The 13261-nt window shown below is 44.2% G+C and overlaps 4 protein-coding genes across 4 annotated transcripts; 1 reads left to right on the plus strand and 3 right to left on the minus strand.

Annotated features, from left to right (window-relative positions):
- The first annotated feature begins 166 nt into the window (after window positions 1-166).
- Window positions 167-3069, plus strand: LOC118100523 (endonuclease domain-containing 1 protein). Its single transcript, XM_035145732.2, has 2 exons — window positions 167-626; window positions 1470-3069. Exons 1-2 carry the CDS (start codon window positions 345-347, stop codon window positions 2088-2090), a joined length of 903 nt encoding a protein of 300 aa, XP_035001623.2. The 5' UTR covers window positions 167-344; the 3' UTR covers window positions 2091-3069.
- A 263-nt stretch (window positions 3070-3332) lies between these two features.
- Window positions 3333-4522, minus strand: LOC118100525 (DELTA-actitoxin-Afr1e-like). The gene is made up of 3 exons (XM_035145734.2): window positions 4361-4522; window positions 4039-4158; window positions 3333-3917 (listed from the first exon to the last, which is right to left on the minus strand). The coding sequence occupies exons 2-3, from the start codon at window positions 4140-4142 to the stop codon at window positions 3470-3472; spliced, it is 552 nt and encodes a 183-aa protein (XP_035001625.1). The 5' UTR covers window positions 4143-4158; window positions 4361-4522; the 3' UTR covers window positions 3333-3469.
- A 677-nt stretch (window positions 4523-5199) lies between these two features.
- On the minus strand, window positions 5200-6697 carry LOC118100621 (tereporin-Ca1-like). The gene is made up of 3 exons (XM_035145918.2): window positions 6511-6697; window positions 6135-6258; window positions 5200-5787 (listed from the first exon to the last, which is right to left on the minus strand). Exons 2-3 carry the CDS (start codon window positions 6236-6238, stop codon window positions 5355-5357), a joined length of 537 nt encoding a protein of 178 aa, XP_035001809.1. The 5' UTR covers window positions 6239-6258; window positions 6511-6697; the 3' UTR covers window positions 5200-5354.
- Window positions 6698-8575: 1878 nt separating this feature from the next.
- Window positions 8576-12107, minus strand: plaub (plasminogen activator, urokinase b). Its single transcript, XM_035145966.2, has 11 exons — window positions 11975-12107; window positions 11782-11890; window positions 11604-11708; window positions 11381-11534; window positions 10881-10978; window positions 10743-10787; window positions 10237-10429; window positions 9997-10145; window positions 9513-9653; window positions 9175-9323; window positions 8576-9101 (listed from the first exon to the last, which is right to left on the minus strand). Exons 1-11 carry the CDS (start codon window positions 12038-12040, stop codon window positions 8880-8882), a joined length of 1431 nt encoding a protein of 476 aa, XP_035001857.2. The 5' UTR covers window positions 12041-12107; the 3' UTR covers window positions 8576-8879.
- Between the last annotated feature and the right edge of the window lie 1154 nt (window positions 12108-13261).

The raw sequence follows: 13261 nt of genomic DNA on the forward strand, positions 1-13261 counted from the left end.
GTCGTCTGTGGAACCTTTGACTTCCTGTGACTAGAAGCTCCAAGGACATTTGATCCAAAATAAATAAACTCACACACACATGCAGGTTATTCTACAGGGTTTGTTTACTTTTAGAGGGAGAAGATTAGAAGTTAAAAGTACTTTTCTTTACGTAGAAAGGAAAACGAAAACACAATCATTCGTGGAATGGAAAACGAAAACACAATCAGTCAGACTTCCTCCTTGTAAAAACAGCTGAACATTAACTAATGTTCAAACCACTTCTGCTTTCACTTCAAGTGTGAGAGACGAGGAAACGACTGAGCTGATTCTCTGTCCTCTCTGTGTTTCACTGGACGGTCAGAATGTCTCGTCTTTCCTCTCTGGTCGTGGTCGTCCTGCTCTCCTGTGGGACGTGGCGCCCGGCTGCAGCTGATGTTGGTGATTTTGCTCCTTGCCTGCAGTTCTTCTACAGGTCGTGGCCTCCTAAAGGTCTGCTGGGGACCCCGATCTGCCAGCGCTTCCTCAACCAGTATCGCTTTGCCACTTTGTACAGCCGAGCGCGCCGCTCCCCGTGGTTCTCCGGCTATTTGTACACCCTGCCGGCGGGAAAGAGGCCCTCAGCTTCCTGGAAGTTTGAGCCACAGGTGAGGATGTTTAAATACTGAGTCTGGTTGTTGTTGACGTCCTAGAAAGAGAATTGGTCCCATGTGATAAAACCATGTGTTGGCTGTCAGATATATTATTTGTCTGCATGATTCTACAAGACAAAAAACACAGAGTATTGATTTTGACTCGTGTAGATGCTTATGTTCCAGTTTAGTAAATGTTATAGATCCATGTGTTTCATAACAAAAAGTGAAATGAGGAAATGCTTCACATTGTCTTTTTTGGGGGAACTGTTTTTATTCAGTGAGCAGGTACAAGAACATGCAATGAATGTTTTCTGTTACATAACCCAAAAAATCATTTAAACTCAATAACTATGTCAGTGATAAACCAAAGGAACCGAGTTAAAATGATAAATTACACTGTTGTTATCAGTGATTATCAGTTATAGGTGTTCATTTGTCCTGTAACGTCTGTAATCTAACTATGAAACTAATCATGGAGCCCCAAGCAAATCTTCCAGGTGATCCCCTCAGGTTAAATTTAATGTTCTCTAAATTCAGGAATATCATGATTTCATTAATCCATAAAGATGCTTTAGGGCCAAAGATGATTTCCACTCCAACACGTTTCTTATTGTTAATAGAAGTGTCACCATGAGGTGGACGTTAGTGGTTGTTTGTAAAGTTTCTCACAACAATTAGTTTGATACGTTTAATAAAAGTGTTCAGGATGAAAATCAATCAACTTTGACGATCCCTCGACTTTTCATCGGACACCGTCTGATATTCGGGTCCATTTCATTTCCTCCATGTTTTGTAAAAGCCGAGTCAGTTTCCCTCTGACGTCTTCACTGTTTTCTTTCACCCTCCGATGAACAGTTAGCGTACCCAGGAGCCGACGGCAACATGATCCCCTTCCCCCCCGGCCCCGTGGACCAGAACGTGGTGGAAAGCCAGGCGGTGGAGCACGACTACATCAACTCCACCTACTCCCGGGGCCACATGGACCCCAGCCTTCACCACAGGAGCCACGACGACCGCTTGGCCACCTTCACCCTCACTAACGTGGTTCCTCAGAAGGCCGGCTCTAACGACGGCCCCTGGCAGCTCCTGGAGCAGACCGTCAACAAAACCCTGGCGGCCTACTGCCTTGGAGACGCGCACATCGTGACCGGCGTCATCCCCTATCAGAGCGAGGAGCACTGGCTCAACAATCATCGTGTGGCTGTGCCGGAGTATATGTGGTCAGCCTACTGCTGCCCAAAGTACAACAACAGTCTTCCAGAGAAGCTGAAGGACACCTTTCCCACATATGCTGCCATCGGCCGCAACGACCCCAACAGCACCGAGGAGGTCGTGCCCATTAACCCGGCGACTAAGAAACAGTTCAGAGGTTATGACGTGAGGAGGATGCCGCTGGAAACACTGGAGCTGTATCTGAAGGAGCGGTTCGCTGCGGTCGTCAGTGTTTTCTATGAGCAGTGCTCTGGATCGGACTAATTTCAATCAGGTCTAAATGATTTTACTCTCTTTTAGTGTTTTTTCTTTTGAAACTGCATCTAAAAGGAAAATGAGTAAAAAGAATCCAACATTGAGTTTAACACATTGTTACAGGTTACAGGACACAACACAATGTAAAGCAACATGGTTATTTATAGAAAACAGGATGTGAACTTCATGAAACTTTATTCTTGACAGACAAAAGTCACATGGAGTCGCTGACACATATAAATATAGGCTTAAGAATCTTTATGCTAAGCTAACCTTACTGAGTTCTGTCCACTTATCTTAGTTTAGCATGAAACAGGGGGAGACTTTCAGCTCTGAATCAAAGGCATTCCCCTTTGCATCCAGGCTTTATGCTAAGCTAAGCTAACTGGCTGCTGGTTGTAGCCTTTAATTTAACAAGCAGATATATGAGTTGTTTTTTTAAAATAAATATCAAACTTTATTGCTGAGCTGCTGTGGACACCGACCACTTAGACATAGACAAACTAATGCTGCACCCAACACTTCCGACCAGCAGATGGCGCCCTTGTGCTCTACATGCAGCACATGAGTCTGAACTCGCTGCAACTTGAAGGAATAGAACTTTATTAAGTTTCTCCTGCACAGAATCCGTCAGTTGTTCAAACTAACTTATGGAGCAAGCTAGTTCCGCCAATCATGTGACGTACATCATGTGACCTCACTCTCCCCAACCATCTATAATACACACCCAACTTATCAGGTGGTCTATTTAAGCAGAGAGACATTTCCCATCATCCCCTTTGCTCTCACTGCTGCTTCAGTATTACTACCAGTTGCTTCAGCCCCTCCACCCCCCCCAGCCTCCACCTGTAGGCTCCGACGGAGGGGGGGGGGGTACAAGTATTTGCTCATCACTCCCATCATACCTGTGTAATCATGTGGATTAAGTTGGAGTCTAGACGTCAAACACTAAACCTGTTCTACTACTGCAATAAATGTGTGAACGTGAGTTGTCTGACTGAACTTTTATTATCTTGTGATCAACTTAATATTGTAAATGATCTTTCTTCTTGATTTCTAAAACTAAAATCACACTGTTTCCCTTTTGCACGAGGCACCAGTGTTTTCTTCTGAGGCTTAAATTATCATGAAAGTATAAATTGACTTTGTTTCAAATCAAGAGCAAATAATGAAATGCACATGCGACTCATTTTGATAAACAACTTGAACCACGGGTGTTTTTCTCTGTTGAAATGATCACTGAGACACAGGTTACATCATCAGACTCATCGGATTTATTGCATGAACAGATGGAACAGTGTCACACGTGAACAAGAGGGTTGAACTTTTCTAACACGACACGCTGCTGTGTCAAACTGGATTACTCGGAGAAAACCTGAATCACCAGCTCAGTAGTGTTGAGTCATCGGGGCCGAGAAGAGCTTGTCCCACACCTCCACCTTCATGATGGCTCTGCCCATCGGGGACATGGTCGCCTTGATGTCCAGGCTCGGGCCCTCGAACGTGATGCCACTGCCGGTGCCCTCCATCCGCTTGAATCCCTCTTCTTTGTTGTAATACATCTCTTTGTACAGCGCCTCATTGACCTCTTTGCCATGTGGAAAGATTCCCAATGCCACCCAGTTCTTGTAATAGCCGTAGTCGTAGGGCACAGAAAACATTATAGCGACTTTGTCTGGTGCGGCATTCTTGTGCCGCTCAAACAGGTCGTAGGTCAGCACGCCCACGGCACCGGAGGCTTTGCCACTGGTCTTTGTGAAGTTGCAGAGTTCAGTTTTCAGTGGGCGCACGGTGGGCTGGGGGGGGCTGTGGACGTGGCCACTCTCCAAGTAAATACTTTTTTTGAAGAGAGAAGAAATGAGAACAGTTAGCTCATGAACTTGTGCAGACAAAGGAACAGAACATTTCTCCTCCATCAACCCGTCAGTGCTGGACGAGTCTCTAAAGACCCAGTTACCTGGGGTCCAGTAGGCAGTAGTTATTGGTGAGGTTGGTGATCTCGATGGTGATGTTTCTTCGGCTCGTCTGACTGGCGGCCAAAGCCTCTGCTGAGTCACTCATCGTGTTGCTGGTGAAGCTGCGAGGGAGGAAGAGGGATGCAAAGATGTGAGCTGCAGGTCTGTGTTACAAGGTGTACACATCGCTTCTCCAACAACTTCTACAACAACTTCTCAACAACTTCTCCAACAACTTCTCCAACAACTTCTACAACAACTTCTACAACAACTTCTCCAACACAATCCAGTGAATGCTTGTCAGTAAAGCCAGCTCTGACTTACCTGTGTGGATCTCAGGTGCTCGTCTCACTCGGGCTGTGGCAGGTTTGAAGCGCTGGGCTCAGTTCACCCCTGATGGGGAATGTGTCTCCGCCCACAGCGCACACACCTTGTGCACAACTGTCCTCACCTCAGAGATTTGGACGCAGGTATGTGCCGCAGATGGAGACGTGAACACAGGGTGTAACCAACACTAACGACATATCTCTTTTTTGTTATTTCTCAGTTAAAAACAGGTTTGTTGAGATTGTCCTGACAATGCATCACACCACCGAGTCTCTTCAGGCACCACTCCTTTTCTTTTAGGTCTGGTCACGGATTCCTATCGTCTGCACGGGGAGACGAACATTTAGTCCGACTGGGGTCATGTTTAATGGATCTAGTTGAGTCCCTGTGTTTGTAATGTTGTGTTCTCTCGTGTTAATAGAATTATTCCTCGTCATGAGTGAGTCGTCCTCAAACTCTTCTTCAATATTCTGTATTGTTTGTGTGCAGAGTTTTTCATAAACAGTCTGTGGTGCAGAGTGAAGTTAGAAAACGTTGTGTTCATCCGACCTGGTTTATCTGCACGGAATAATTTATAGTCAGTGTTTTGAAACTGAGTTTTCTTTATCGCTGTTCACGTGTGTGGTTTATATATAAGGTTGAATGATTTATTGACCTTTTATTCAAGTTCATAACTTTTAGGAAAAAAACACTTTCGTTCAGCTCGATTGCAACAAAACAAAAGTTGTGCTTCGACTTTGTGGACGGATTCTTAAACAGGAAGTGATTCTGTGAACGTCTCATTTCATTTTCTGGTTTGTTGTGATGGATGATCAATAAAAATCAAGGACAAGAAATTGGTCAGACTGTTTTTTTTATTCATGAAAGCACCGTTACACGACAGGAGTGACACACACATTGTTTGTAGTTATTCAGGAATATTTAGCTTCAACTGTGTTTTATCGTTTATTCGCATTTGATGCTCTTCATTCTCACAGGAGCAGAAACAGACTCACTGCCTCATACTGTCGTACAACTCAATTTTAACAATGGCCTTGTTGTCATCACACATGCAGCCCCTCACTTCAATCTTTTCGTTGTCAGGGCAGTACTTCACCCCGCTGCCGTTGGCCTCTTGGCGCATGAAATCTGGGAATTCTTTGTTATTGTACATGTATTTGAACAGATCTTTGCCCTCCCGCTGTTTTTCAAAGAAGCCGATGCCCAGGTAGTTCTTGTAGTAGGTGTAGTCAAAGGGCACCGAGAACATGATGGCCATCATCTTTTTGCAGCTGCGACTCTGCATGTGGAACATCTCGTAGGTCAGGACGCCCGCGGTTCCTGTCGCCGTGTTGTCGTCCTTGATGAAGGAGCACACCTCGGTCTTGGTGGTGCGCACGGTGGGCTGCGGGGGGCTGAAGGAATAACCCATGTCCATGTGAACTCTGGAGAGAAGAGCAGAATGAAGAGGAGATTATTTACTGAAGTAAAAGTACTAATGTAACAATATTCAACAACAAGTAAAAGTAAGACTTTTCAGCAAAATGTACCTTTAAGTATCAAAAACATGCAGAGAAACTGATTCCTGTTATAATACAACACAACCTCCCCAGAGCTGAACTCGAACACTTGAGTAGATGTACTTAGTTACTTTCTGTCTTTGGTAATCATGCAGAAATCGATTCATGAGCATTTTAGGTATCGTGTTAAATTCCTTTATTGGTTCAGACTCAAAATAAATGAGCCCCCGTACATCTTCATCATCATCCTCATCATCCTCATTGATTCTTACTGTGGGTTGACGAGGCAGTAGCTGGCGCTGACGTTGGTGATCTCTACGGTGCAGGTGCGGTTGGTGACGAGGGTGGCGGAGTGCGACTCTGCATTCTCAGGCATGGTGACGGCTGCTGGAAGGACTGACGGACAGAGGGGAACAGCGTCCAGTCAACAACACAACACACCACTTCAGACAAGAGCTTCTCATTCAAGGCATCAAGTAGAATCACTGAAACACACTTGAAGTATCAAAAAATAATTATTTCATCTCAACATGACAGTAAAGAATCTCCACAGAATTGTTTCCGTTCATGTTTCTGCCTAACGTCTGTTTGTCTAAGCAGCTGCAGCTGTAAAGAAACCTGCATGAATCTCAGATTAACTGTACTCACTTCACGTTGAGTCGTGCACACGGGAAGGCAGAGAGTCGTCTGACAGGAGGAGGCAGGTTGGTGTGGAGGTAGCAGTCACACACACCCTCTCAGCCACACCTCACATAGTGCGTGAGCCTCCAGGAGGAGTCTCCTCTGCTCCAGACACCTCTGCACCAATGAGCTTCACATGTCAGTTACATGTAGCGAGGGTTCAGGTCTGGGTTTGATCCGTGCTTGTCAGGTCGCAGGCGTTGGTGTTGAAATACCTGAATGTCTGGTGAGATTTCAAAAGCAAAGAGCAGCAGCCGCACCCGTCCTGATGATGATGACTCATTTTTGGCTGTTGAAGTCCAAATCCTCCAGGTCAGTGCATCTGAAAGAACGAATCAATCAGCAGGAAATAAATCTGTGGTTTTCACTTTGTGTCTTTCATGAACAGTGTTTTCAGTTGATACAACAGGACTCTTTGTGTTTTCCTGCTCAGCACTGTGAATCACAGACACACAACTGCGCAGGGACACGTAAAGAGACACACAAAACAAATGGACACAAAATAAGATGCAAAGCAAATAAAAGGTGATGCAAAAAGAGACACACAGACGCAAAATAATCAGACGCAAAACAGCTGCATCTACAAACAGTTGCACAACAACTACAGAAACAAATAAAGATGCAAAACCGCAAAAAAAGAGACACAAGATAATCTGAAATAAGATGCAAAACTACAACAACTACACAAAGATGCATAACAACCACAGAGCTACAAGAAGAGACACAAAGAGATGCAAACAGACACACCCAATGACAAACAAGAAAATCAGACACACGCCCCAAAAAGATAATAAATATAATGGAAAACATTTTAAAGGTGACAAAGAAAAACTACGAATGGACACAACAGATGCTAAATAATCCAGAAAAGATAGATAATCACTACAACTACAAGCGAGACGCATCGTAACTACAGAGATGCAAAAAGAGACAAAACCCCAAAGAGACACACACCACTTAAAACACAAAACGGCTACAAAAAGATGAAAAACAACACAGAGACACAAAGTAATCCACGAAATGCCAAAAGAGACACACACACAACCACAAAGAGACAACTGAAAAGTGACTAATCCGAACAACATGCAAAACAATACCAAGATCAAAGAGACACTACAGACACACAACCACAAAACACAGAGACATGCAAAACAGGAAGAGACACAACCACAAAGAGACACAAATTGAGATGCAACACGTGAGGCCTCCTGTGGAACAACCTCAGTTATAAAGTCATCGCCTGTGATGTTCTTTAGTTTAGTACAATTCTAGCGCCATCTTGTGGTCAAGAGGAGAAACACACACACTCACACACACACACACACACACACACACACACACACACACACACACACACACACACACACACACACACACAGATGGATTTCCAGTGAAGCAGTGACTGTAGATGAAGCGTCTGTGTTTAATAAATCTTTACTTTGTCAAGAAGGTGGTTAAACCAACAGTGGAGATATATTCATATGAAAATTATCTTTTTACAGCCGAATATAGAACGAACACATTCTGCTCTCAGAACAGACCAATAGGAAACAAGCAAAAGGGATAATAAACGTTTTAAAACAACTAAAATATGTGAGAAAGTTAGGAACTGATTTTAAAAACACAAACTTCCTTTACAGCAAAACTTTCTTTTACGTAAGCTACTAAATAAACAGTTAGTCTGGAAAATAAGTTTTCCCGTGAGAAGTGTTTGACTTTAATCATAATTTAACCATTTCAACTTTTCAATATTTTGATTTTGTGGGTCAGGAGGTGGAGCGGGTCGTCCACCAACCAGAAGGTTGGTGGTTCGCTCCCCGGCTCTTCCAGGTGTCCACGGGCCAAACACTGAGCCCTGAATTACTCCTTACAGCTGATCTGTGTAAAGCATATTTACATTTACATATATATATAGAAGTGGTTTATGAATGGGTGAATGTGAAATGTAGAAAAGCTCCATTTATCTTGTTGTTGAAACATAAACACGTGAACAAACATCAGTGTGATAAGAAATATCGACAATGACAGAAACCATCTTTCACCAACATTTATTTTTAGTTTGGTCCATGTCCAATCTACTAACATGGAGGAGGCGGGGTTTATGACCTTAACCTCGCTGTCTGTGGTCCACATTCACAATCAGCATAGTGAATTCACTACCGCCACCTATTGACGTGGGAAGGGCATGACAACCTGACAACTCACGAGAAGTAGGAAGTCAGGTTGGGTTTTGTGTCTCCAGTTAAAATCACATTTTATTTACACTTATCTAATAGGTCATAACAGCATCGTAGCGAAAGGGAACTTTAATCCCTGGATGTGTTTCTCAGGGATTTTTACACGTTAACACTTGAATCTGTTGGAACGTCCTGAGGGAACAAGGCTCCGGCGCTGACGGACGTCAGACCCGTCTTCTCTTCTATCCATCCGTTGTAATTGGTCACTCGGGTGTAGACGCCGGGTCGGAACTCCTTCGCGCAGCCGTCGCCCCAGCTGATGACTCCGAACTGGAAGAGCCTGTTGTCGACCTCGCACACCAGGGGCCCCCCCGAGTCTCCCTGTGGGACGGAGACGAGCAGCGTTAGAAGAAGCTCAGCGAATCAAGACTCGAGTCCAGACATGTAGAAATACCTCGCAGGCGTCCTGGCTCCAGTCGGGTCGACCGGCACAAAACATGTTGTCGGTGATCATGTTTTCATAATAGTCCCTGTGTCGACACACGTCGTCAGCGAAGAGGTTCACCTGAGCCTCTCGGAGAAACTGAGACCGATACCACAGCCCTGGAGAGGAAGAGTCGTGAAAGTACTCAAACACTTTGTATGGTTTGTAGATTGAGTTTAATTAAAGGGAGGCAGAACTAATTATATTACTAAAGTGTTCTATCAAAGGCAAGTGTTTCCATACTGGGAAAATGTGGACCTGTACGTTCCCGTCAGATACCACGACAGAATCCGGAGAACCTCCCTCACCGTGACTCTCTTTCCCGTATCCGGTGATCTCACAGGTGACACCAGGCTGGAGGTTCTGCAGAGGCGGCGGCAGACAGACGAGCTTCACCACGTTACTCTCCACCGCGCACTGACCACCTCGAGGCCTCAGCTTCACCAACGCTGCAGGAGTCAGAGCTTCGGTTACACCATCATCAATTCTCTCATTCCCAGTATTCTCAGTTCAGTAAGTGGGACGACACAGTCAGAGCTTCACTCAGCACATTGATAAACCACTTCACTCGACCTAATTATCACGTGCGGCTGCAGAGGGCGCTGTGGAAGTTACCTAGTGTTGCTTTAAGGTCAGTGTGAGGAATAAGGTTAATGTCAGTTTGAGGTGGACGATGTATCGATGGATTCAGAATGAAGGAAGACGGACGAGGGTTTCTAAACCTTATGGAAATAATGCTATCAGACACAAGTTATTAAATGTATCTGTAAGCGTCTAAAGAAGTGTTCGTACCGATGTCATTGTTGAAGTTGCCCTCACTGTTGTCGAAGCCTTCATGGATGATGATCTTCTCCACTCTGAACGTCTGCTCGGTCGGGTCACTCTCGTTCAGGGCGTTTTTCCCCAGGGCGACGGAGAAGCGCCGCTCTTTGGTTTCGGAGCTGAAACACAAAGTTCACAACAATCGGTCCAATCCTGGATCTCTCCCATTCAGCACCTGCTGTGGTTCCAGTAAATGATCTCACTTCCTACCCGTCGGGGAAGCAGTGGGCGGCCGTGAGGACCCAGCAGGCGGAGATCAGACTCCCCCCGCAGCGGAAAACCTTCTCCTTGGATTTGCTGCGATAAAATATGGCAGCGACCCACGGGTGTGATTCCACTGTGGCAACTGTTCCACCCACAATCTTCGTTTGCTTTCGTCTGGTGCGCCGGCCACATTCTGCAGCTGGAGGATTTAACAAAGCTTGTTAATGGGACACGGTGAGTTTAGCAAGAGTTGGGCTTTGGTTGCAAGACTCAGGAGCAGGTGGCGCGGTGTTGACGTCTGTTTCCACATCATTAGTGATTACGTCACCATGAAACTTATTTATTTTATTAATTTTCTACTTGGCTTTGATGTTTTGTATTTTGGTTTTTATGTTATATTCATTTACAGTAAGTAAAGTTATTATTATTAGGATGAATATTTCTCTTTATGTTAAACTGACCCACTTCCCTCTAATGACACAGCATCATTCTACCTGCGGTGCCGGACTCACCTGGCAGATCCGTGGGTCCAGGTGAAGGTGAAGCTGGAGCTGGAACTACAAGAGCAGAGATGTTTTTTAAACTCAACTCTCTGGATTATAATTACTTGGACTTTTTATATTTCCTTGGAGTAGAAAATATAAACTTACGTGACTCTGAGCTACAACGTGGAATATCACAAAACTCCCGCCGCAGCTGATGGTTTTTCCGAACATGACACCACGGCCGTCGTCTGTAGTAAAGATTTCTGTCGGACAAAATGAAAACCTATCATACTGATTTTCATTGATATGGTTTCATCCTTTGCACTTTGTAGTAATTCTACTTACCTAATTTATTGATATGAATATCAAACTTCTATTTAACCATAAGTCATCATTATCTAATTAATTAAACACAAACCAAGCCTGGATAATCAACAGAACCAATGAATTAATTACTAACTCAGTTAAGAATTTACCTTTATATGACTTTTAAGAAATATTTTCCATCTAGTTTTTCTCTAAAATCTAAAAAAACAATATTACTAATATTCCCAGTGGTGTAACGTAAGATGCGTCTTCACCAGCGTGAATATTTAGAAGAGATAAATAACAGATTCAGGAACTGATTTATATCAAAGAGTTCCAATGAATCCAACAACACGTACCTGCAGTAGTTGTGTCTCCCTGCTTTGACATCTGATGACATGAACCTCTCTCTGGTTTCTAAATCCCACTCCTCACATGTCCGTCCACTCTGGGACTGGGACACTCGTCCTCTGTAGTACAGTCCCACGCCGTCGTAGCACTGACGACCTTGGACTGAAAGAGACAAACAGGATTTGTATTGTATTCAAAATGTAAAAAAGATCAATGTAATCTGTTTCCCACCTGTTTCACAGCTTCTTCCCTCGAAACCATCAGCACACAAACAGAACATGTGTTCACCACTGGTCAGTGATGGGACGGAGGTTCCTCCGTTCAGACAAGTTCCACCTGACCAATGACGTCACAGACATGTCAAATAACTCAGTAACTCAAGACCAGAGACTCGTGAGGAGTTTCTCACCTGAACTCTCAAAGGAGGAGGAGTATGAAGACGAAGAGGAGGAGGAGGAGGAGGAGGAGGAGGAAGAGAGGGTAGAACTTTTCATCCACTCTCTTTCCTTCCACAAGGCCTAAAATCAAAAAGAAGTTAAACCAGTTTCTGCAAAAAAATAAAGATAAAATCTCTCCCAGAGTAAAATAGAACTGATCTTAACTGCACCAGTCGTTGTCAGAGCTGCAAAGATCCAGATCAACGCGCCGAAGCTTTTCAACTCTGTCATGTTTCCTCCGTGCTGAAATCCAAAGTCTTCTCTGCATGAGTGTCCTGAGGGTTTAATCTGTTTGTGTCTGAGGCCAGAGGAGGAGGAGGAGGAGGAGGAGGGCCGTGATTGGCTGAGGAGCTCTCTGGCATTTGATTTTGTAATAGACGTTTAGTGAGTGAGTCAGAGTTTTTGATCCACATAATTAATCACACACAGGAATTTTATATCAAATCGTTTCATATTGTCTTGTTGTCCCCTGTTGGGTCAGCAGGTGGCAGTAGTTAGCTGTGAACTCACTGTGGACTGGCGTTGGTGAGTGTGGAGCAATGAAGGAAAATAAAGATGGACGACGTGTCAGCTCCCACAAGTGAAGCCAAATCGTCTCGATTGCCCCCTGGTGGCTGGCTGCAGTACAGGTCATTAACCCCGCCTCCTCCATGTTAGCAGATGGGATAACAACCAAAAAATCTAAGACATTAAAGATGGTTTCTGTCATTTCAGGTCGTTCTTATCTCACTAATGTTCAAGTGTTTGTGATCAGTTTGGTTTTAATTCGATATTTGATGATATAGAAACGGGCTGAGACGTCATGATTGACAGCTGAGACTGACTCCTGATTGGTCGAGCATGGCCAGGACACAGAGACATTATTATGTATCCTGTGAAATTACGTCAATAGGACAAGATGGCGGCGCCCGTATCCTGGATATACTAGCGTTGTTATTGTTGACGTAGCAGTGAAGTCACTGTGACGTCACGAGCCACGTCACTTTCACAGGTGAACAAAACGTCCATATGTTCATTATGATGTAATGATTCAGTCTAATGATGAAGATGATGAAGAGGAAGTTTTCTCTGTTTATTCCTGCAGTTTATTTATTAATCTTCATCCCACGTGTCAATGAAGGAAGTTTTTATTAATTGATGAATGAATGAAAACAAATATTAACATTAGATCCCGGAAGTCGCTTCAGGTTGGATCCTGCTTTGCGCGTGATGCGTTTGAGGCCATCGGGATTTTTCACACAGAGGAACCGAACCAAGCAAAACATGGTGGGACTTTAAAATTAATGAATCTAGTTTTGTGTTTTAGGTGCAAAAATAATAATAATATGGATAATTGTACATGAAGCCTGAAGTACATGAAGTACGAGGCTGTGAAAACAGTGGCAGCAGCTTCATGTGCTGTATTTCCCGAGCAGCCAGTGAAGGCTTCAGGACGCAGTGAGTGGAGGAGGA

This window comes from Hippoglossus stenolepis, chromosome 21 (genome assembly GCF_022539355.2).
Source record: "Hippoglossus stenolepis isolate QCI-W04-F060 chromosome 21, HSTE1.2, whole genome shotgun sequence".
NCBI classification, from domain to species: Eukaryota; Metazoa; Chordata; class Actinopteri; order Pleuronectiformes; family Pleuronectidae; genus Hippoglossus; species Hippoglossus stenolepis.